Raw genomic sequence first — 25,465 nt, forward strand, 5'->3', positions numbered from 1 at the left:
TTTGATACATTGTGAAATACAGGCTATTGTATGGGTCAATATTGCCTGTTGAATTATGGTCCTTCCATAGGGGGGAGGTATACGCCAACGAATAACCTATGTTTTGACACATCCTCAGTATTTCCATGAATGTAAGACGCATTTGGAGGGTTTATGTCGTGTAACAAATAATATTTATTTTCAGCTGAAATTCAAACATGATTTCAAAGGCTCATATTCAATAGTTTATAAAGCGAGGAAATGAGAGACACATTTTGAATATGATTCAGGTCACTGCTCCTGCCAGCAGCTGTATCTCTATAATATGAAGATGACATGTCTTTAGATCGGTAAGAATGCCGCATTCAAATGTTCTTATATAATATACGATGATTGAAAAAACCCGTTTTGTAGCGGATTCAGAGGCCCTTGGCAGTAAAAATAAACAAAACGAACCTGAAACACAAGATAGGCGTTGTTTAATTATTATTTATTGACAAACAAGATAGAAGCTGCACCGATAATTTACGAACACTAACAATACATGTAATAAAACGTAAAAACAAAACAGAGGATTTGTCTGTTATTTTTTTCAGTTTTCGTATATTCTCCGCCTTTAAATATGTTGGGAAGTTAAGAAATTGCTGTTTCATTTGCCGTGTTATTGGGTGGTCCTTGACCAGTTACGCTGTGGTTACGCTATTTCCCACAGCGCGTGAATGTAGCAAAAACCTCCCGGTGACGGAGCAGAGGCAGAAAAGCGGCAGGGAGCTGCCAGCATCGTCTCATACCGTCGCAGGACAGAAAGGTGTTAAAATAACAGTCATTTTGACAGCCTGAAGATTATACATGGAGACGGCACTGTTTTGATAATACTGTCACACTCTGGAAATGCTTGTATACCCGTCTCGCTTGGTGTCATTTGGCCCCAGAGAGACGTTAAGTTACATGCATTGCTATGTTAGCTAGTTTGGCGTTAGCATAGTGGTGCTAGCCGTTGCTATAGTATTTGTCTATAGTGGAGGTTAGCGTCAGCTAGCCTGTTCTTAAGTTAAGGAGCTAATGTTAGCTTGCCGGTTAGCTTCTCGTGTGATCCGTAAAACCTAAATTTATGAGATGGTCCAGATGACTTATAGAATCCGATTGTTGTTGTGGATGTATTATAAAAATGGCACCGTCTAGAAATGAAAGTTTAACATCGACTGTTAGCTCATGAATGTGTTGCTCCTCTTTGATCATTTGACAGCTCCGTACTCAGCGGAGATATGGAGACGCCGGGGAGGATAGCAGCCACACCGGACGCCCTGGACTTTACGGTGGAAAACGTAGAGAAGGTGAGTTTTGGGATCAGTAAGCCATTGTCAGCTGCCGGTCGGCTTACACAGCACCGGGGGTTTGTGGACTTAATAAGTCGTCATGTTTTAAGTGAAACAAACAGCTCGAGAAATAAAGCGCAACAGCTTTATTTATTTTGCATAATGTAGGCATTGATTTCCTTTGGAGAGATAATGTGGCTTTACTTGCGTACAGGGATTCAGCTACTCTGTGTCTGTTACATCTGTTCTCACATATTTAAATGAGTTTTTACTTAATGGCCGATGTTCAGAAAGAACGAGCAGATGAGAGTAAAATAACAGGTTGTAGCCCATCGGTTGTTTGCCATATGTGTTGGTATGAAATGTTTGTCTTGGTATTATTTGACTGAATATATTTCTGTGTGTGTGTGTGTGTGTGTGCGTGTGCGCGCGCGCCGGCTTGGCTGTTCTGCTTGTGGCTGCCAGATTGTTGTGATGAATCTCCCTGCTGGGTGGCCACTGACTCGGACGCGAGCGGATGGGTGGGGAGACAATGGGGAAGATGGAGGGAGAGAGAGTGAGAAAGGTGCTCCTGTGAAGGAGCAGAGTTGATGTGATGAGATGGATTGGGGGATGAGGGGAGGGAGGGGTGGGACAGGGTTGATGTCTGTGACAGTGCCAGTAAAGAAAAAGGAGGGGGGTGGGAGGAGGTTGGTGATGCGACAGATATGATTAGAGGCAGGTTTAAGGGAGAGAGGCGTATTCCTGTGGGGAAAACGGCTTGGCTTGATACTGTGTTTTCTGATTTAATAAAAAGAGGAAGAATGACAAACAGTGAACAAGGTCCTGTCGCTCTTTGGACAATCTCTGTATTCATTTGTTCTATTTCATTTCTGCAGGTGGAGAGAATGGGTGGGTGGGGAGTTGAGCTAAAGTTGCAGGAAACACTAGTACATATGATATGCATACCAAAGTACATGTATAATTAATGTAACTGACAGGGTTTATAAATAATTGGTTATTATGTATTAGGGTATTTTTGGTGTGAGTGACTGAAACTCAACCTCACAAATCTGCATTGAATATTTCAATACATCAGTCTATTTTTTGTGTGTGTGTTTTCCAGCCTGTAAGTGTCTCCAACACAATGGAAGTGAACCATTGCTTGCCATAACACCCCAAATGAGCAACAATAGCGCATGACATTCATCATTAAAAAATAATCTGAGCCACATGTTAAATATACGTTTTTTTACGTTGTAAAATATTGTTACTTTTTGAGGGTTTTACAGTTTAAGGTGCATTTTTAGGTCCTGTGTAATCAGCATCAGTCTGCTCCAAGTAGTACAGCTCTATCAATAATCTCATTGACTGATAAAACACAACAAACAGCATCTGAAGTATCATGTCCCATGAAGGCTATGAACACTTTAGTAATTACACCACACTTGCATCTCAAAACTGATGAGATATTGTTCCTCTGAGACTCAGCCATTTTTTAGAAAGCATATTTAGACTGTTTGGGTGAGATTATTATTTTTTTTCTAGAAAATGTTTAGAGGATGACATATCTGCAGTTAATCAGCATGATTAAGTCAGCATGATGCTGTTCATTCAGTGGAATAAGAGGGAGACAAAGGGTTTCTTTAGAATCAGTGTGCGCATCTAAAAGCATCATATTAGTATCTGCATCACACCACCAGCTAAATGCATTTAGAAGAGAAAGAGATGTTGCTATTTCAGTAATTCAGTTATGCTCTCTGCCAGTCAGACAGTCAGAGCAGCAGGTAACTGTAAATACTCACACTACCAGGAGACATGTCATAATGTTCATCTGAGGACATCAATCAAAAGAAAAGTTGGGCCTCTCATAAGATGATAAGAGTAAATGCAGTTGCTAAAAGAGTGAAATAAAGAAAAAAAGACTAGCAGTGCAGAGCTGTCACTTTTGTACAGTGGGATGTGGTGGAGATGATGGTTCCTGGCCCAGTGTTTGTATGTCTCCAATAGAAAGGCCTTTGTTCAGTCTTGGGTCTGTGAAACAAAGTACCACATTGTCAGTAACTTTGTGTGTGTAATGAATGGGTTTGTACACTGCCTTAAATTTCCGCTTGACTATAATTAGCTTCAGAACCACTGTCCACCAAGCAAGCAAGTGGATTTTAGAGTAGACTCAGAGCTCTACACTGTGTTGTTCAACAGTGTGCAAGTCAGGGTTTTGTCATTTTGCATTTCTCCCCTGAGACAAACAGCTACTGTACCACCAGAAACAAGCGCAGCGCACTACTGGGTCAGCATCTTGCCCAAGGGCACTTGGTCAGGGACAGCTCTCTGCTACCGTAATTATCTGTAATCACCTGGTCAGCCTTCTGCCCACACAGGATTCTTTCCATAGGAGGCTTTCGAGGCCTGTTCAGCAGTGATCAGCTCCCAGGCTCTTGGCATGTGATGCATTTTCTGCCATTTGGAAACTCTTTAAGTAAAGTTAGGATCAGATGTATGTGACAACATGTTCTGTCTTCTTATTTAATAGTTTTATGGAATGCACAGGAGATGATTCAGCCTGCTAGCTAACATAGTACAAAACACAGCAGGGCAGAGAAATCTGACACTGAGAAATACTGCGTGGTGTATTGAGTAGTTTTGTGGTGGCATGAGAGGCTATTTCGGACGGAAAAGAGTCATCGTGAGTATTACTACCCACTTATTTACAGAAATATATATAGGCTCAAGGTGGAACACGTATCTTGTAGGTTAAATGATGAACATGTGCTATTGTATGCATATTTTTAATTTTTCATGTGTATGTGTTAGCAGGTTTAAAGATGGTATCATATGTCTATTGGTTGAGTAACTGTAGCTTATCAATCTTGTGAATTATGCGGTTGAAAAGGAAATACTTCATGGTACTGATGTTTGCATGTTGAGACACTTGGTACAAGTGTACATGTGCTGAGATTTTATCACTATTGGCAACATGGTATTCTTAATTTCTGTCTTGGCCATGTGCTGTCAACAACCACCCGCGCACACTCACACACAAACTATTCTTCTTTGTTCCCTCATTAATCATCATCCCTCTGCATGTCTTTGATTCTCACAGTTATAGCACAGTGTCATGATGGGTCAGTGGTGTGATGCTGCCTTCTGCAGCACAGCTCCACCAGCGCTGCCTTCCCATCACTACAATGACTTTGAGCGTGACACTGTAGTGGACAGATGGCTCATAGTGAACCAATGGCAGAGAAGTGTTGTTACCTCCTGTGTGTGAACTGTGTGCAAAGACGTATCCAAAGTGTGTGTGTGTGTAGGCTTGCACGTTTATGCCTCATAAGTATCTGGGGAAAACAACGATTTCTATGTTGTTGATTTCTATGATTTCTATGTTGTTTACTTAAACATGACAAAAGGCTGCCCCTTTTCCAACCCATCTGCTTCTCATTATCTACATCTCTTGCCTTGTACTTGCTATTAATTTTAATAAGAGAAATAATTATTTAAGGATTACCAATCCTACCTGATGGATTTGTTTCATATCTGTTCTATATAGTATAGGCGTTGTAGTGTTCTTTGTTAACACCGCTCAGGACCCACACTGTAGTTATTCTCCTGGGCTCAGTAGTGAGAACACAAGCGTATACCAGCCACACTAAATCTGTGGTTCTATGTGAGAGCAGATGGTGAATCTGTCTAACTGAGCCATGTTTTTTCACTTGCATCCCTCTTCCCTTCCTCCTCTCATTTGCAAAAGAACAGAGGAGGAGGCTAATGACCTTTGACAGCGTCTGCCAAGAGCACGCCATCCTCAGGTGAAGCCAGGTGGTTCAGGCAGGTTGCCACCATCTGGAGATGTGGTTAGTTGCTTCAGCTGCATTCACTGCCTCAGCTGCAAATAAACACTGCTATTTCTAGGGGTGTAGGTGCTTTTTGCTCGTTTCAATAACCAATTAATAACGGGCAATTACGGTTAGTGGAGATAACTGCTGCACGTCTGCCGTGATTTCTAGGAGGAGACAGGCGGTGGTTCTTTGTGAGAAGATTAAAGCAGCAAAATGAACAGACTGTTTTGTGCCTTGCACTTTGATAATAAACCAAGGAAGAAGAGACATGCTCAGACACAGACACAGCGCTGTTTATGATTGGATAAGGAGAGGTCTGCGATCACACGGTGGACTGCAGTAATGATCTGCTGCTGCTTTGAACTCGGATATCACAGCCTCGTTTACAGAAAGGGCAGAGTGGAGCTGACTAACAAAAACCATCCTAATGCTAATGCTTTTTAGAATGAAGGCAAGATAGTGATTCATGCACAGACCTTGCCAAAATACAACACATTCATATTTCATTGGTTTTGTCACGCAGCTCTGTCTATATTAACCTGTTCAGCTTTAGATTTAAAAAGTTCCAGGAAAGCCTAAAGAGAGGCAGAGGGAGTGGAGTACAGAGACCTACCAGCTAAGAAAAGTCAAAGCCACATTCATACTGTACATACAGTACCTGCTGCACATACTGAACCTGCACCTATAGCTCTCTCTCTCACATTTAAGTACAAATGCCACCCAGCTCTCTGGTCAGCTCATTAACATCCAACCAGCCATGTTCAGATTCGCTAACAGTAAGTAGAGACATAGATAATTGTGTTTCAGGATGACGGGGAGAGAACACCACCTGAGACTCTCGGCTTTCAGTAGGTATAGATGCTATATTTATATTCTTCTCTACAGCTGCAATGACATCATCATACTCTGTGACCCATCATGGTCTCTTTACAGTATTATTCATCCTCCCTTGTTAGACAGCCTAAACTTCTGTAATGAGGGGATGGAGAGAAATGTTTTAGAAGAAGACTCAGATGAGGATAGAGAGCTGATGGATGGAATGAAACTGGATGGATCGTTTAGGCTTGAGGGAGAGAGTGGCTAGTGGTGGAAGAATTGATGTGAGCAGGCTTCAGGGGTAAAAGACAAGGATCAGAAGCTCCCTGAATAGATTTTTTCCCGTGTTGCTTGTCAGACACTTAGTGTTGGCTGCCAGCAGGTTTAGTTCAGTGAGCATGTACATATGTGTGTGAGACTGAAAGGAAAAAAACAGGCATTTTTGCAGAGTAGTGCCTAAACCTCTCTTCTGGCACTGCTAGGATTAGAGGTGTCTGTTTAATTAATGCTGCCATTTTCCTCTCTTTTTTTTCCCTCTTTTAAACTCATCCTTTATCTGCTTTCTCTTTGGCTCTCTCCTTCTTGTTCTCCATGCACTCAAGTACTCAAATTACTCACAGCTGTATTTCAGAGAGTGCTGTTTTCAGGTCATTGCTTTTTCCATTGTTCAGGTTTTCACAGTAGACCATCCACTATGTGTCTGTGTGTTTGCCTGTTTGCAAGTGAGAAAAAGATGTTATTTTCTCAAGGTAACCAGTGCTTTCCACCAAACAAGAGCTCAAAGGACTCTGTATGTCTTCTCTCAGCTGGTCTGCTTTCCTCACAGTCACTATTGTGTATGGGGGTTTTGTTCATGCAAAGTTGTTCAACCATTCAACTGTTGACAGATGTACGTACGTATGAATCCTTTGACTTTTCTCAGTTTTATTTTTTTCTTTCTCTTCTCCTCTTAGGCTCTCCACCAGTTGTACTATGATCCTAATATAGAAAACAAGAATCTGGCCCAGAAATGGCTGATGCAGGCTCAGGTCTCGCCTCAGGCCTGGCAGTTTTGCTGGGCCCTGCTGAGCCCAGACAAGGTACAGTGTACACACCCACTCACATGAACACATGCACACTTAAAAAAAAGCATTTTGCGTCATTTGCATCCATCTTATCATTTCTTACAGGTGCCCGAGATCCAGTACTTCGGCGCTAGTGCACTTCACACCAAGATTTCTCGCTACTGGTCAGACATCCCCACAGACCAGTATGAGTCTCTGAAGACCCAGCTGTTCTCCCAGATTGCCTGCTTCTCCTCCGGCTCCAAGATGGTGCTCACCCGGCTGTGTGTGGCCCTGGCCTCTCTAGCGCTCAACACAATGCCCGAGGCCTGGCCAGGCGCAGTGGCAGAGATGGTGCGGGTATTCCAGGAGGAGGGGGGAGGGGTGGATGGGCGGGCACGCTGCCTGGCATTGCTGGAGCTGCTCACCTGTCCTGCCTGAAGAGTTCCAGACCAGTCGCCTGCCACAGTACCGAAAGGGACAGGTATGTCTGCAGGCAGCCGCCCACTCCCAGCTCTGCGGGTGGTGATGACCACCTGCGCACTATTCACAGGTTTTTATTTTTAACTAATTTTTTCATCAGTACTGGCTGAATTGTATCTTAAGTGCCAAGTATTGATCATGGCCAAGTCCCGGAAGCTCAGAGTGAATACTTTGTCACATCCATAGTCGTGTTTAGTTGTCTTAGTTAGTCTTGCAATTGTACAACTATTTTATGTCAGCAGACTTGTTAATACATGACATTTTGAAAGGTTTGGCCAGTTTCTTTAATTTACCAAAACAAGGGATTTGTATTAAAAACAGTTCATTCCAAATAAAGGTATTAAAAATCATCATATTGGTATCAGTAAAAAAGGGAAAAAAGTGTTATATGTTGATGGCACCATTACAAAAAACCTCGATACCCAGGTCAACTCATACTGTACAACATGAGCAGTACACTAACAGTCTGACCCTTGTTATTATACTCCCTCTAGGTTCGGGGTGCCCTGGGCCGGGAGTGGGGGTCAGTGTGTCCCTTATTGCAGCAACTGCTGCGACGGGCGGACAGCCCCGGGGCAGTGAAAGCTCGCGTGCTACGCTGCCTGTCATCCTGGGTGCTGCTGGATGTGCCCCTCAACGAGAGCGAAGGCCTGGTGCACGACTGCTTCAGTGCCCTGCCTGACCCAGAGCTCTTCGACACAGCAGTAGAGGCAATAGTCAACGCCATTTCACAGCCCGACTCCCAAAGGTGTGTACAAATGTGTGCCAGCGTTTGTACTCATACTGGCATACCAATCCAAGAAAAAAGGCAGAAGAAAGAAGTAATGATACTGGCATGAAAGCTTGTCATGGTAATGACTGTAGAAATTACACTAGAGCGAAAAATAGAGGTAGAGGAGGAGAGCAAAAGTGAGAGAAGAGAGGGGAAGAAAAGATGCATTAGCCAACAGCAGGAAACAGACAGGGTGGGCACTGGAAGGGCGTCAGGGAGGAATGGAGGGAAGGAAGGAGGGATTGATACAGGGCAAGTTGACAGCCAGGGGGAGGAGAGCGGCATTTCTCGGTTGGCTGGCGTTGCCATGGTTACAGAGCTGGGGAGAGATGTCATCATGCCCTGGCTGATTCAGACATGGCAGGCACCCATTACCCCTCCCCTAGAGAGAGGGAGAGCGGGAGGGAGAGAGAGAGAGAGGGAGAGGGAGAGGGAGGGTGAGGGTGGGGGTGACAGGACGATGCAAAGAGAAGAGAGGGTGCTAGAGAAGGAGGAGGGTAGGGGAAGGTGCGAAAGTGTGCAAGAATAAAAGACTTCATCCTCCATACCACTGCACCGCTTCACAGACGGGGGAGGGGGTGGGGGCTACATCTGTGAAGTTGCTGCTGACAAGTCAGTTTAAACACACTGATATTATGCCGAGCAGATGGTGGGAAGACGATTAATATCAGTGAAGTTACAGGTAGAGGATCCTCAGCAAAGTGTTGCTGGGCTTTTAGAATAGACTGTGTTAGTTAGAGATGGGATTCTTCTGATTTCATTTAAAAATTTCAGATCTTAAGATCTTAAGTGTCCACTAATTTTCAATACCAGTTTCCCTCCCTCTTACTTTTTTGTATGTTACTCAAAATTGATCACACCCCTGTGTCATGTGCATGTTTGTCAGTGTGTGTTTGTCATATCCTCCCAAAAGTCTTGACTGTCTCATTAGTGGTATCTCTTGTGACACATGGGGTCTCTGTTGTTGTCAGTGCTTTGTGTGATTTATGGAGTTACATTTCAGTAGCTATATTGTCTTTCTTGTGTCTGCATCCAGCAGCTAGAAGGAAAACAAATGAATCTGTAAGAAGACTAGGCATAAGGTTTTATTCTCCATCCTCTCTTGGAAGTCATAGCCCACCTTTTTTTCCATCTGTAGATTCTTCTTTGTTTATTTTTTACCTCTTTTATCTTTTATCTTTTCTGCCTCTCTTTCTTTGCGCTCTTCGTTTCCCCTCTCTCCTCTCTCACAATCAGTAATAAGCCCTCCTCCCTGTCTCTTGTTCTCTCCCTCTGTTTAAACACATTACAGTCAACTCATTTGGGGGGATGCTATTGGTCCAGCTGCATCCTGTTGCCAGGCAACCCATTTCCCCTGTCTTGGAGTGTTGCAGTAATTGCAGAGGGGATCAGAGGTGGGGGAGGGGGGAGGTGGAGGGAATAAAGGAGGAGTCAGGATGGAGGGTATATGGAAGTGTATAACGGCAGGGCAGGGAGCAAAAGAGGAGAGGACAGGCAACTGTGAGTTAGAGAAGAGGAGACTGCAGCAGACAGTCTCAGAGGAACCACCAGAATGCCATCTCTTATGAGGGAAATGGGGAAACACATTCAAATCAAATCTATCTTGCCCTTTTAATCGCATTGCATACACACCAAGTCCTCTTTTCAAGAGCTAAGAGTGCATGACCTGCATCTGCAAAGCACCTTGTTAAAAATAAATGATCTTCTGAGTGCACGAGTGCAGTCTGCCATTCAAATTAACACACACACACACACACACCACACACACACACACGCAGTCACAGTCAGTCAGAGTTAAGTGCAGTTGGTCCCTGCTGCTGCTCTCTCAGAGTTACTCAGACAGCCAAACACAGAGGATGTAGGCCAGTATACACACAGGTACTGGCTTATTAGATGGAGGCCCAGATTCATACACATCACATCTCAACAGGGTGGAGCTCTCTCCAGAGAAGGCTGAATCAGCGTGGGCTGCTGAGTAGGGGACCCAGCTTCATAACACAGGACCATAGATCCAGTGCCTCAGCTCATAAGAGGCCCTGGGGGAAATTAGAATAATAAATGCTTCCCCAGGACTGTGGTAAGATATGCATTTAACCTGCAGAGCAGAGGACATGTATCTGCGTCATTTTCTTTGGCCACTTTTTTTGTTTGGCTCCTGCAGCTCAATAAGGGATCGCAACAATTAGCTGATTAATCAGTGGACTCAAAATGAATCAACAGTTTTGATTATTTGAATTACAATTAGTTATTTGACCTTTTTTGGATCCAGCTTCTCCAGTGTGAGGATTTGCTGTTTTCTGTCATTGTAAATAGACTTTTGGTCTGACAAAATAAGGTATTTGAAGATGTCACTTTGGTCTGTGCGTATTTGAAATGGATCTTTTTCACAATTTTTTGACATTTCATGGTTAAAATTATTGGATGATCAGTTGAAAAAATAACTGGCAGATGAATTCATTATTAAAATCTCAAAAGTGGCAGCCCTAGATTAGATCCTCAGAAAAACAGTAGTCATTCAGGTTGTGTTTGGTGCCTTTTCGTTGTTGTTGTTGCTTTTTTCCCAAATACTGTTTAAGTCGCACAACCTTGCCGTGTCATTGATAAATATTCATTAACATAGACCCACGTCGTTATTGATGTTCTCAGGAAAGATGGAGCACCGGCTGCATACCACAGAACCCCCCTGGGACTGACACACACATTACATGGTTTACATTTGCATTATTCACACACACACATAATCTCATCAGTGACATTCAGGCACACACACGCACGCCCTTCATCTCTAAATGTCACCCCTTCACTCGTTGTCATTAAAGATGACAGGAGGATGTTGTCTGATGTTGTCACATGAGAAAATCTGAGCCAGTGTTGAGGGGTGGACACTCGTGTCTGTGTGAGTTTGTGTGTGTGTGTGTGTGTGTGTATGTACGTGCATGTCAGCACATGTGTATGTTTTAGCTGGAGTTAGGGAATTATAGACGGCTGAGACAGCAGGAAGAAGACAGAATAATAACTGACAGCAGCGCAGCTCTGAGCAGGAGCTTTGAATAGATTCTCTGGTTCCCTGGTAGATGTGTGGGTTTTTAGGGGTGGGTGTGCTGGATCAGAGGTTGGACTGACTTGGACTGAGATTTGATTTGAAATAAACACTTGTCTTGAGAAAGAGCAATAAATACATCAACCTAGCTGTGAGCGGTGTGAGTCAGCTTTATATTCACCAGGCGAGGCTCACTGGCTGTGCATGTGATGTTCTTCTCCCCTGTACAGCACTGTGTCTGCTTTTAACTCAATTTCTTCAAATGAACTGGACTCTTAACTGTCAATCCTGTTTTTTCCCTGTCTGTGTGCATGTGTTGTAGATATGTGAACACTTTGCTGAAACTGGTTCCTCAAGTGCTGGCCCTCCAGGAGCAGCTCAGAGAGGCTGTTCAGAATGGAGACATGGAGACGTGCCACGGTATCTGTCGGATCGCTGTCACACTAGGAGAGAACCACTCCAGGTGTGTGTATGTTTTATGTAGGCCTGCATCAGTGTAAAAAAAAAAACATTTTTCCTGGCCAGAATTATTTCCATACACAACTCAAAAATTATTCAGTCCTGGGAGAAATATTCAGTTATATTGAAAGCAACAAATAAAAAAAAAGTGTTTTAGCCAATCAAAAAACAAAATCTTGGCCAGTTTTTAAACTACTCTCAGCAAAATGGCCCATCAGCCAAACAACACTGTCTAGTGTCAGACTGTGCAGTTTCTACTTCCACCACTTCCTTTTCATGTGTTGTTGTGTCTAATGAGTGTAGCACAGAAAGAGAAAGGTGCTAGTTTACCTGTGTACCTACTGCAGCGGACAGCTGTTGAATAACACTCTCTCTCTCTCCCCCTCTCTCCCTCTCCCTCTCTCTCCCTCTCCCTCTCTCCCCCTTACATCCACCTCTTTCTCTAGGACTCTGTTGGAGCAGGTGGATCACTGGCAAAGCTTCCTGGCTCTAGTCAACATGATCATGTTTTGTACAGGCATCCCTGGCCACTACCCGGTCAATGAGACCACCAGCTCCCTCACACTCACATTCTGGTACACATTACAAGTAAGGAATGTTAAACTCTGATCTCATTATGTACTCTAACTTACTATTAACGTATTGTTATGCTAATTTGTCAATTAAAGAGCCACTGCACATTTTCCATTGTGGTATGGCAAGTCTCAATAAGCACTTGATTTAAACAGTTGTATTTAGACAAACTATGAAAACATGGACATGAACTCTCTCTGCACATCCTGATTGTATAAATGTGCTGTTTACTGGGGTCTGGCCATTATCTCCAATTTTCAAATGATAAAATGTGACGGCTTGTCTGGAAACATTTGCTTTTTGTCATCTGTTATCCAGCATAATCAATTTCTGGGTTTATGTAAGCCGGTAATGTGAAGTTAGAGATATTAGATGATTGTGTATTTGTGAATTTACTCGAGTGTCTGTTTGCAGCCTTTGTGTGGGGAAACACTATGTAAGCCAGGACAGATGTTTTTGCTCTGTGAAGTGCAGAAATAATTTTATATTCCAGACCCAAGACTAATTCTTCTTGTCATTGCTTATTTCTCCCTCCTCAGGATGAAATCATGTCATTTGAGTCAGATAAGCAGGCAGTGTATCTGCAGGTCTACAGGCCAGTGTATTTTCAGTTGGTGGACGTTCTGCTGCACAAAGCCCAGTTCCCGTCTGACCAGGAGTACGCATCCTGGTCCTCAGATGAGAAAGAGCAGTTCAGGATCTACAGGTGTGTGTATTTTTGTTTGTGTGCATTTGTATGCCTGGCCCTGCTTCTGTGTTTTGTACATGCCTATTTCTGCTGCATGCTGTTGTGTACAAGTGTTTCAGTGACAGCCTGAGTGTTTCAGAAATTACTCGCTGACAGGATGATTGGTCAGCAAATGAGTGTGTTTTTCTCTAATAGACTCTCACTGGACTGGCAGCTGAGAGGGCAGAACCTGTCTGGCAAATGAATTAACAGATAGGGTTTCAACATCACATGCCCCTAAAATATCTGTTTTTGCACGTCTGTCCTTCAGGGTGGATATCTCAGACACACTCATGTACGTGTATGAGATGCTGGGAGCAGAGCTGCTGAGTAACCTGTATGATAAACTAGGGAGACTGTTGACTAATGCAGAGCAGCCCACATCGTGGCAGGTGGGTGAGACATACACACACACACACACACACACACACACACAAGCAAAGAGATAATTTGAACTAGTTTCTGTCTCTTTTAGTGTTGCACAGAAGCCAGCATTTTTCATGTTGATTTTTGGGTCATTCACTTTCCATGGATACGTTTTTTAGCACACAGAAGCTTTGCTGTACGGCTTCCAGTCCATAGCTGAGACGATAGATGTGAATTACTCAGATGTTATCCCAGGCCTGATAGGACTGATCCCCAGAATCAACATCAACAATGTCCAATTAGCAGACACAGTGATGTTCACAATAGGTAAGACAATTACAGGTTGTGTCATAGCAGTTAAAACAAATGAAGTGTAATTAAAATGTGTAGAAAAAGACAGTGTTTTAGTTCAGTAACACACACATGGTTTCTCATTCAGAATCTGAACTGTTCTCCCACTAGGTGCTCTGGCTGAATGGTTGGCCGACCACCCAGTGATGCTCAGCAGTGTCTTGCCCTTGGTGCTACAGGCTTTAGGGAACCCAGACCTCTCTGTTTCCTCTGTCTCTACACTCAAGAAAATTTGTAGGGAATGCAAATATGACTTGCCACCCTACGCAACCAACATAGTAGCTGTCTCTCAGGTATGTGTGCACATATATACATTTTCTAAAAAATATGCTATTACTTTTCCTATCTGGTTGATCAATAAGAGTAGCCAATAATAATCAATTTTATTTTTTAATTTTAATGGATAATGTGTTGCAGACTTTTTGTAATCTTCCAGAAATAACAGTTTCTCTTTGACGTCTCCTCAGCTGTATTATTTTGGAATTTCTTTTCATGCTAATTTGAGAAGATTTTGTTGTACTTTCAAAATAATACAACCATCACTCTGACTCTTTTCTCTCAAGGAGGTGCTTATAAAGCAGATCCATAAGGTCAGTATAGCTCTCTCTCTCTCTCTCTCTCTCTGTTTTGGCACTCAGTTCAGAAGTGACATTTAAATAAGGAATGCTGTGAAAAGAATTATGTAACTTGTTTGCAGCCTGTACTCTAAGGATGACATGTTATGTGTTGTGTTTTGCTGTCTGTTCAGTATAAAACTCTTGAATGACTCTAAGCTCCTGTGTTTGAAGTGAAGCTAAACCTGTGATCGTCTCCTCCTGCAGACGAGTCAGTGCATGTGGCTGATGCAGGCTCTGGGCTTCCTGCTCTCTGCTCTCCCTGTGGAAGACATCTTAAGAAACCTTCACTCTCTCATCACCCCCTACATTCAGCAACTGGAGAAGCTAGCAGATGAGACGGTGCGTACACAAACCAATGAGTAACAGTACACACACACACACACACACACACACACACAGAGTAGGCACAGTTGGACACTGTCCAATAGGAACAGGCCTTGTGTCTGTGTGGTGTCACTGCAGTGGAACATTTCTCTGTGGGACCAGATTGGATTTGACCCTGCACCATGGGCTAGTGACTCACATGGAAGGAGCAGAGACACACTTTATCTCCTTCATGCAAACACACACACGCGCGCACACACTCCACAGCAAGATGAATTCAGAGTTCAGAAAATGAAAAAGTGTCTGCATACAGTAGGTCATGCTTTTATCACTTGCATGCACACAGTCATGCAAAGGAAATTTTGTTACCCTGTTTAAATGTCAGGTCTAATGGAGCCTGGATTTTATGACTGTCAGGCTGGATAGTACAAATATGGAGGTTATCTAAAAATATAGATATCTTTTGATATCTACTGGATGTGGAATGAAGTAGAATCTCTCTTGTTTTACATTCAGTAAAGACCTCGGGTGGGGTGAGTAGATGTGTCAGCTTAGATGAAGCTTTTCATTTCTCTCTCTGTCTCTGTCCCTGTCTCACCCCTCACTCTCCAAACAGCACACACAGTCGCACACTGTCTCATCCATCCTCTCCAACTTCCTCCCTCTCTTATTGTTTTCTGTCTAGCTTTTTGATGTATCGGCATTACATCAGACTAAGAAATCAGGTGCTGTGTCTGGAGCCAGTCAAATAGTGGCACCTAGTGGGAAGACCTTCAGGTTACATTGCATCAGGGGTGAATGACCATGATGTCTCACAGGGCTGACAGCAAAAGCTGATGGAGTCACTCTGATGACGATGTCAAGAATAATGTGCTCACATGCTGTTGTTGTTGCAGGATGACTGCTTTACAGTAAAAGCATCAACACTGTTAGGAACATAGATGTTAAACAAGAGATTGGCGATGTTGCTGTAAGAGGGTGTGGCAGCCACATCTTTGTCCTCCTTGTAGTCTTTTGGCTCTGTCACATCACCATGGAGACAGAGCAATGATTAAGCGCTGCTAGTGAAACCCTAATTAAAGATTTTACCTGGGGGAGGTGTGTGTGTGTGTGTGTGTGTGTGTGTGTGTGTGTGTGTGTGTGTGTGTGTGTGTTTGGCAAAGTCGTTGAGAAAACTGGCAAGAAAATGAGCCATTACCTTCTGTCTGTCACACCACCGAAATACCTTCTCATTGACTCGTGGTTTGTATTTTTTAATCAGGACTGAAATGTATTATCATTTATTGACTAATTATTTTGTTGATTGAAGTACTATAAAAATTTTTTGCTCTATTTATTGTATGAATAATAATGCAAAATGCCCTAAATTATGCCTTTAGTATGACCCCATGTATTGCATGGCTAAATGGTTCAATAATTAATTACTAATACTGTGACTGATTAATCTTTACTTTATGTCACCACATTTAACATTTTAGTATCATGTCTAGCTTTTAAGATTTGTTTGTCCTCTTGAATATTTCAGCAGTTATTTCTCAAGGCAAACACTAGTGCACTAAATGAGCCAGATGGACAGTGGGGTTATGTTTCATATTAGCTAGGTGAAATCATTTATTTATCAGTTGTTTTCTTTTGTTTTTTTCTTATTTCAGCCTAATCCTTCCAATAAATTAGCGATCATCCACATACTGGGACTGCTGTCCAATCTGTTCACCACGCTCGACATCAGCAAGCAGGATGACGAGTCAGCGGACGGCTCAGCACCACCTGTCAAAACAGCCCCACCCCCACCTGGACCAAACCCGGTCAGTGACCACACGCCATTGTCATTCTCAAGGGCAGGGTTTGACTATAAATACACTTACTATAAGCAATTGAGCTTATGGGTGAGAGATATTGGGATTAATACAGTAACTTCTATTTAAAGGCTTTGTATTGTAGTACACTGCAGTGTGGTAATTGTGAAATACAGCGGGGCACATGGTGCTTGCAGCCATATGAGTTCTATTCCTCTCAGCCCCCCCTACTGCATCCATGGCTAAATACATTGGCTGTCGCTGGTTGTAGTGGTGAGGGTGGCCAACAGGAAAATTGTGCCCTGTCACTCAACCATAGTCATTAGTAATTCTGCTTAAAGGCATGCACCCATGTGTAAATGCTACTGTCTAATGCTGCTTCTTGTTCATTACTGTGCTTTCTATTCATTTTCTTCAAGTGTAATGAAGTTTGTTTGTGTGCTTCAGGTGGTGGTGGTTTTGCAGCAAGTGTTTGCTCTCATACAGACGGTACTCAGCAAGTGGCTCAATGACTCGCAGGTTGTAGAGGTTAGTCGTAAACATGTGCGCCCACATACTGTCAGACTTCTATTATTGTAGAAATTGGTCCACAAACAATTCAGAGATATGAAGACATTTCAGTGAAGCTGATCTCATGTTGCTCCTCAGGCGGTGTGCGCTATCTTTGAAAAGTCGGTGAAGACTCTGCTCCACGAGTTTGCTCCCATGGTGTCTCAGCTAAGTGAGATGCTTGGGCAGATGTACAGTACGATTCCCCAGGCCTCAGCCCTCGACCTCACACGACAGGTACACACATAAAAACACACGTTAGTATTCTGTCTTTAGTGCTATGTGATTATATGCAGAGAGATTTTTAAAGCTTTGTTAAAATGGGCTGTTTATTAACTAATGAGCTACACACCAATGAATCCAAGGTTAATGAGGACACAGTGTAAGTTTGTAAAACTTTACCTACAGGTAGTTTGTCTTCATGACTGATTTCTCAAGCAGCATTTGTGCGTAGTCTGATTATTTTTGTCTTTCTGCAGTAACCTGATTTTTTGAAATGTCTGCACAAAAAAACATGGTTTCTTTGACTAAGATAAGAGAAATCCAGCTAACAGAGTTAGACTACTGCTTGAGAAGCCTGATTTCTTGGCAGTTTATGTGAATCTTTGGATGTACATGACCGTAACTTCAGGGAGGAAAAGTGATACTGTGGCAGCAGTGTGAGGGGATGACAGATCGTTACTTGTAGCAGTGGGTCTATCCAAATCAACTAAAGTTCAAACTTGAAACTGAAAATGACACTGGAATAAACAAGTCTAAATAAGTCCATTTCCACAGCTGAACAGGAGGTTTGGAATTCAGACACATTTGCAGAGTAAGAAGAAAACTGCTTTTATTATAGAGCTTGTTGACTCACTGTACCAGGCTGCAGTGAGAAACATGACTAATAAAACACACTAGCCTTGGTTCAAAAATATGTCCTGGAGTAGGTGAGAAGTCTGAATATTAACCAGCTGCAGGTAAACACAGGTTTGAAAGTAATCAGGCTACTGCAGTGCATGCGAAGACACTGTGATTTGCTGCTGCAGCCTGTAATAACCTGGTTTCTTGTGTGTAAATAAACATAGTGAGTGTCTGATTTGAAGTCCTGCTGTTTCAGATGGTGCATATCTTTGCCAGCGAGACAGACCACTTCCCACCCATCAAGGCTCTGTTTGAGCTAGTTACCTCGGTAACTCTGTCCATCTTCCAGCAAGGTAGGGGGTCCAGCAGGGGTGGGACTGTTAATACTGTGAACTGTTTCTGTTCAAAGCAGTAGTAGACTTCTGAATGCTTCTGATCATATTTTATTTCACAGGGTGCAAAATCATAACTTGATGTAGCAGGAGAAAAGAATGACATTGTAAACAAATTTGTAAAATAGAAGAAAACAAATTTGTTTCATATTTTATGTATATTTTGATGACATATTCTCCCATTTCCTGCTTTAATTGCTGATGTGCTGCTACAGTTCTAGACAATAAAATAGCCCAGCCTAGAGGCCACAAATAGGAAAATGACTAAAGGTTAGAGGTTACTGGACTCTGCTGTCACAGTCGACCTTTAAACGTTTGTTCTCATTACTCATTAATGTAAGTGGAAGCACAGAGTGGTCTGTCTGCTTCGTGTTCTAAAAAAGCAAAGTGATGATGATTTTATCACTGCAGACTGCTGTTGCCACTGATCATTGATTAAATCATTTTAAGCCCATTATGATTTGCTTTAAGCTTACACAGCAAACATGTTGCCATGTTTTCTATATTGATCAGCCCAGTCTTTGTTTTATTTTATTTTTTTAATTTTATTTATTTATTTTTACATTTACAAATTTGTGGATGAATTTACTGTTTTAGTGTTGGGCTGCATGAAAATGACGTTTCATCCTCATGTGCGTGACCCCATGGCCAGACTGACATTCTGATTTGCACTCAACATAACATGGACATCAAGGAGATGATATGATTCAATTCACTACTCTTGGCTTAGAGTACTTGTATCAGGACTGTCTGCCGCTCCCCCTCCCTTTGTGTTGTCCCTTTTTTCCTCTCTTCCTTTCCTGCTTTGACTGGTTACGTAATGGCTGCCTCTCCTCCTGCGTCTAAACTCTTTCTTTTCTGAGCAGGTGCCCTTCAGTAGACAGTATCAGTACAGGATACAGTCACAGCACAGAGACCTCTAGCTTATTCAGTCGGCTGACATATGACATAGCAGAGCGTGGCCAGCTCAATAAGGCTGCAGCCACTGCTGTGCCAGGATTAGAGTCGGGCTTCTCATCACAGCCCTCTGAATAAGCCCTGTATTCTCTCAAGGAGTTGTGTGTGGATGAGGGCTGGAGGGGGGTATTGAGCAGGAAACTTGTTTGGAGTCTGGGAACAGCTAAAGCTGGGCGCTCACTACAGACGTTTGTTCTGTTTTATTACAAGTTTGCTGTTGGAGTCCTTCCAACATCAATCTTAAGCCATCGGAGTAAACCATGTTTGAAAGTCAGGAATCTCGATGTGGATTCTTCTTCAGTCCAGAAGCTTCTACAGGAATCGTGTTTAATTGTGCATCATTTGTAATCTGTCACATTTGAAAAAGTCTTGTAGTCTGTGTCCAGCATAAGGGAGGTAGTGATATCAGGACCTATCCTGATCTTTGAGCGTGATTCATACTGATGGCTATGGGTTCACTTTTGAAGCAAAGGGGATCTTTCTGACCAGCTCTGAATGAACCCCTGATGATCACCTCTCTCCCTGAGGCACTCATTTAAATCTGAGAGTTAATGTGTTGCTTGTTGTTTGATCACAGTGATGCCAGCAGTGTCTCATGGGAAGGAGGTGGAAGGGGATTCATTCAGGCTTGGTGCCCCTTTTCCTCCAAACTGTAACAGTAACAGAGGTGCCTCCTGGGTTCCCACTCCAAACCCACTTTTATTTCTTTAGGTTTGTTCTTTTTCTCTCGTTACTTCTTTCTTTTTTTCTCTCCAAACAGACCCATGTCTTTGTCTTCTGCCTGTTTTTTGTTTTTGGTTGGTCTGTTCTTCCAAGACTCTGCCAAAGCTTCATATGCCCCCCCCTCCCTCCTTCTACCCCTTTGTTCCTTATTCACCTGTGAATTATTTCAATGAAATATTTTTGAGTTCTCTTTTATTTCCACATGACTGTTGAATCTATTCAGTTGCTGTTTGTATATTATTCTTATTCTCTTATGATTTCTTAAGTTTCATCTTTATTATATTTTAGGACCCAGGGATCATCCTGATATTGTTGATTCATTTATGCAACTCCAAGCTCAGGTGTGTTTTTGGTTTCTTATTTCATTCACTTTGGGTTTCTCTCTCTCTCTCTCTCTCCCTCTCTCTCTCTCCCTCTCTCTCTCTCTCTCTCTCCTGTTCTAGTTTCTCCCTGTTTCTCTGTCCTCTCCTCCTCTATATCTCCTTCTATTCTTTGTTACCGGGCCTTAAGGTGTCCCATCACACAGGCGAGGCAGTGGAATGAAACGTGAGGGAATGTTTGAAAAAGAGACGTCCGTCTCTCCTCAAACGCTTTTGATTCTAACAGTCACCTCGCCACACAAACAATCTCATGTAGCGTTCTTATTTTAGCTGCAGAAAAACCAACCACATTAATCTCTTTCTGTCAGTCTTGATAAAATATACAAAGCACTGTTGACACAGAATAGCCTCTAAAAATCACATTGCTATGGCAGGATGTTCTGACTTTCAAGTATCTTTACATCATTGCAAATTCTTCAATATTTAATAATACTGCGTAGACCTGCTGTCACAGTCAGGTGAATATCATCTGTAGCTAAGACAGAGAAAAGTCTTTTTTGTGAGATGACAGAGCATTTTTGACAGCTGCTAGGTTTTGGAAAGATTCTCATGACTCACAGAGGACCATGTTGTCCTTCAATAAATTATCATATTGATTCATTACACTGCTCTACATGTTGGAAAAATTAGACATTTATGCGTATAAATGTATTATGCATGAAAATCCACACTTAATTTTGACTAAATCTTTTTTTCCTTTTTTTCTGTAAAGTCAACATCAGGGCACATTTGCTCCCTGGAAAAACATCAACGCACTCTGAGCCTTAGATGAAACACTTGAGTTGACGCGGTGCTCTTGGGAAGTTGATGTAATGGCGTCTGTGTGAGCGTTGTGGTCCCGGGTGACTGGTTAGTCTCTGAGCCCAGTCCTCCTCTGAAGTCATTCCAGCCCGGAGCCAATCAAAGCCCAAATGAATTAATATTCAACTAATATTAATCAGTTCAGACAAATTGGCTGATGGCTCCTCTGTTTTATATTTTTGTCTTCCGTCTTCATTCTTCTTCCTTTGTTTTCTATCTTTGGATAGATCTGACCTTCATCTCTCTCCCTTTCCCTCTCTCCCTCTCTCCTCTCCTCCATCCTGAATGAGTTCATTATTACAAGATGAGTTGTATTTCTCTTTATCTGCACATGTTAATTACTTACACACTTCTGTTGCATATTCAATCCAGTCAACCAAAAACAAGGAAAAGTAATGTTTCAAGTAAGATTGATTTCAAGAAACAAAGCCAAAACCATCATTGCCTTTAGTTTGACTTAAGTTTCCAATGATTTCAAAGTTTGATTTTTTGCAATTTGTTTGTTATACCTGCTGAGTTCTGCATTGGAGGATCTCTGTATGAGTTTGGATATAGTTTTTCCTAAACAGACGGAGAGAGTACTATAGCCTGGTAGGCAGATCTGGTGTCAGTCCTGTGTTGCTGTCAGATCCGGCTACCAGGCTGATCGGGTATTGTTGATAGCAGTATTTTGAAGGAGCTTATGCAGTGGAATGTGGTGAAGCAGTACCGATTGGGTCGGGCCGACAGAAAAATACTCTGTTTAATGCCTTTATCTGCCTCTTAGGCCCTCAAACGGAAGCCCGATTTGTTCTTGTCCGAGAGTCTTGACGTGAAAGCAGTGTTCCACTGTGGTAAGTTTGCACATCGTTCACACACCCCAGTACACTGCACCAGGTGTTTTTGCTACAGTTCCTTTTAAATATGCTCCTGTCTGTACAAAGTACAAACTGTAAATGTTTGACGCCATTCTTCAGTAGTTTATTTATGTTGCTATCTCTCTCTCCCACTTCTAGGAGTTCTGTCACTCAAATTTCCTGAAGCTCCGACAGTCAAGTCAACGTGCTTGTTCTTTGTGAGCACACACACACACACACACACACACTAACGCACACACAGGTTTTCAGTTAAACCTTGCAAATATATGAACATTAATTAAGTCATCATTTTGGATATAAATGACTCATTTGACTCTCTTCGTTATGTCTGCCATAGACTGAACTGTTACCCCACTGCTCAGATGTGCCTCCACTGGCCAGGGTGGTGCAGGAGGAGGGCAAGCTGTTGGTACAGGCTGTGTTGGAGGTGAGAAACACCACATTACACATTTACACATCACACCACAGAGAGGTTTCATCATTCCACTGTTGCTGCAGTTTGCAGTATTGTCACTTTCCAAACTTTTCTTCCTCTCTCGCTGTAATTAAGTCCCTCATGTAAAAAGCCTCCTCCGCTCTTCTCCAGGGCATCGGGGGCGGGGCATCTCGGAGCCTGATGGACCAGTTTGCAGAAGTGCTTTTCAGTCTGAACAAGCACTGCTTTTCTCTGCTTGCTGTGTGGTTGAAGGAGGCGCTGCAGCCTCCAGGGTTCCCGTCGTCACGGGTCACAGCTGAACAGAAAGACAATTTCTCACAGCAGATCCTCAGGTACGCTGCCGGACATCTGACAACAGGCTGATTAGCTAGTGAGTCTATCCAGTTGGTCAACCAGATGATTTTTCTCATATATTTTGTAATTTTATGTGTTTTCCTCTCTTCTTTGCCCCCCTCCCTCCTTTCCTCCTCTGCCATAACAGAGAACGAGTGAACAAGAGGAGGGTGAAGGACATAGTGAAGGAGTTCACACTACTGTGCAGAGGGCTCCATGGCACAGAGTACGCCGCTGAATACTGAAACTCTACCCCTGAACTCTCACCTAACCGTGACCTCTGCCCTCAGTGCAAACCAGCTGGATGCCACAACAACACAGTTCTCACCAACCCCGTCAGTGAAGATATCATGAAATGATTGTAACGATTACCCGCCTCGCCGCAGGACAAGACATGGAACCATTCCAGCACAGACCTGCCATCGGATTAATGGACAAACATTAAACCTGTGGTGGCTGTAGGGAGGCTGTCCTCTCCGCTCTGATTTTCTTTTTTCTGTTCCAAGATTGACTGTTTCTCCTCCTCTCCTTTTTTCTTTTAAAGAGCTTCGAGCAGCACTCCCAGCATGCTGCCTCACGCCTCCTTCTATCTCTGTCTTGTTCTGCCTTTCTAGATCTTCCTGTGGTTCCCTAGGTTGTTTCCTGGTGATTAGCATCCATATGAAATGGTAGTGGTATCGTACGTAGCTACTTGACATTATTTTTCAAAATAAATCAAATTAAGTATATAAATGTATATGTACACATATAGAGAGATGGTGGTCGTCAGTCTTGCTGCTGCTAATGGGAGGAGAGAAGGATCGATGTCGGGGGGATTCTGCAGGAAAATGACATTAGTACAATAATATTTACTCCCACTCATACCCTCGTGAAAACTGTATTGCCAAATTATCATGAAATGTTTTGTGAATTTGTCCTCTTCTTTTGATTATATATGCCTTTTGAGGGAGTATGAGTGGAGAAAGAAAGCCGAAGAACACAAAACTTGGACTTAAAAACAGTCTGCTCTCTCACCCAGCCCTCTGTGTATAGGGCTGTACCTCATGTGCACACAGTCCCACCCAGTCATACTGCAGTCTCCTCAGGTTGTAGAGAGTGGTTTTTATTTCAGTGGTCCCTTAGGTAAAGCAGGACTGCCTAGAGTGATGGCTGGAGGGGGAAAAGGAATTATAGTAGCTGGCAGTGAGAAAGAAGCACAGGATGGAAACTGAGAGGGGAACAGAGCGCTTGGAAGGATTAATAATCCTGACGTTGGACTGCTTAGTCACTGTAATCGTGCAAAAATATTAATCAAGTTGTGAATATTAACAGTTATTGCTGAACACTTCTGTGTATTTGAGTGTATGCGTGTGTTCATACCTGTATGTATGAGAGGTTGCGTGTGCACAGATGTTAACTTTTTTCCACTTGTTCAGTGCACTTATATTGGACCTACTGTACACATCCATAACTTCCTCCTATCTTTTAAACAAAGAATCCATTCATTTCTTCACACCAACCACACTCATTCAGACTACTCTCTTCTAAAAGGCTGACCAGTCACGTCCAGTATTTCACCTCTGCCGCTCACCGGCGATCACAACCCAGCCATTAAAACCTCCTTATCATTTGGATAATCATTGACCAGACTCACACATCATCTGTCTGTTATTGACACCAACTACTACTCTCAACAAAAAGCTTGTGATCAAGCTACCCAAATATCCCGTCATTCATCTGGGTCACTGCCTTGGAGAGGACGAAGAAGGATTGGAGTTCAGTAATAAAATCTCTGAGAAAGTTATTCAGCGCTTGCAACATGAATTAGCACCGACATTCTGTGCTCATCCATTACACCAGAGACATTATTGGTGAAGTGATGTGACGGCTGTAAAATACACTGTCTTGTGAATCAGCAGGACCAGTTGACATCTAATAACACTCAGCATCGAAATGTACTCTGTGGTCTCTGATAAAACTTTATCTCAGTCTAATCCTTCTGTCTTATCCGAGGTGCCTGCAGACATGTAGCATGTATGTGTTTTGTGGGGTGGGGTGGGGTGTGAGGGGGGGTTCGTGGGTTCAAGGGACAAACATATTCAGTGTGTACGACACTGCAGAAGAAAGACATGATTTAGACTGGAGAGACTGGAGGCAAGAATCAGCTCTAGAGGGTGAAGCTGTCCTGCCTCCGAGTCTGATTTGAACTGTGAATGACTGGACGTTCAGCACTGATCCTCTGTCTGTATTGTGGTCTCACTCTGAGGTGAGAAATTAAATTAAAAAATGTTTGTCACAGTTTAAAGAAGGAGTGGTAGGTGGAGGAGGGGAGGGAGGTATGATATGTACATTGTTTTTTTTGTACCTTGGCTTTAATTTATTAAATATATCTAAGACTGCAGCTCCTGACTCTTCTGTGTGTGGGAGTAGTTACGTTCTGTTCTTTCAACACTTCCATCAAAGACAAGCTGTGTCTGCAGATATTTTCACAAGCTCACTGAAATGATCAAGTACTGGTGCAGGTAAATGTACGCTACGTAAGTTGAAACATGAAAGAAAAGCAGTTTACTGCTTTTCATTTTTCAGATTTAAGATAGACTTTATTTATCCCACTTGCGGGAAATTCACATGTTACAGCAGCAAGAAACAAGGGTGACCAAAATAGAAAAATAAAAAAAATATATATAAGAGAGGCACAGAAGTAATAAAGTGCAGCAATCAGCAACCATATCCAT

General features: G+C 42.7%; 1 protein-coding gene across 1 annotated transcript; it reads left to right on the forward strand.

Moving 5' to 3' along the window:
• The first annotated feature begins 653 nt into the window (after positions 1-653).
• Positions 654-25,131, forward strand: LOC108879117 (importin-13-like). The gene is given in 24 exon segments (XM_018670293.2): positions 654-787; positions 1,226-1,313; positions 6,883-7,008; positions 7,099-7,401; positions 7,403-7,456; positions 7,950-8,203; positions 11,590-11,730; positions 12,173-12,314; positions 12,839-13,005; positions 13,298-13,418; positions 13,572-13,719; positions 13,855-14,036; positions 14,307-14,333; positions 14,565-14,699; positions 16,337-16,489; positions 16,928-17,008; positions 17,129-17,266; positions 18,129-18,225; positions 20,233-20,285; positions 21,892-21,958; positions 22,121-22,179; positions 22,320-22,409; positions 22,569-22,750; positions 22,900-25,131. Coding segments are annotated over 23 exon segments (2,886 nt in total). The 5' UTR covers positions 654-787; positions 1,226-1,244; the 3' UTR covers positions 22,997-25,131.
• The last annotated feature ends 334 nt before the right edge of the window (positions 25,132-25,465 follow it).

This window comes from Lates calcarifer, linkage group LG17 (assembly GCF_001640805.2).
Source record: "Lates calcarifer isolate ASB-BC8 linkage group LG17, TLL_Latcal_v3, whole genome shotgun sequence".
Lineage (NCBI taxonomy): Eukaryota > Metazoa > Chordata > Actinopteri > Centropomidae > Lates > Lates calcarifer.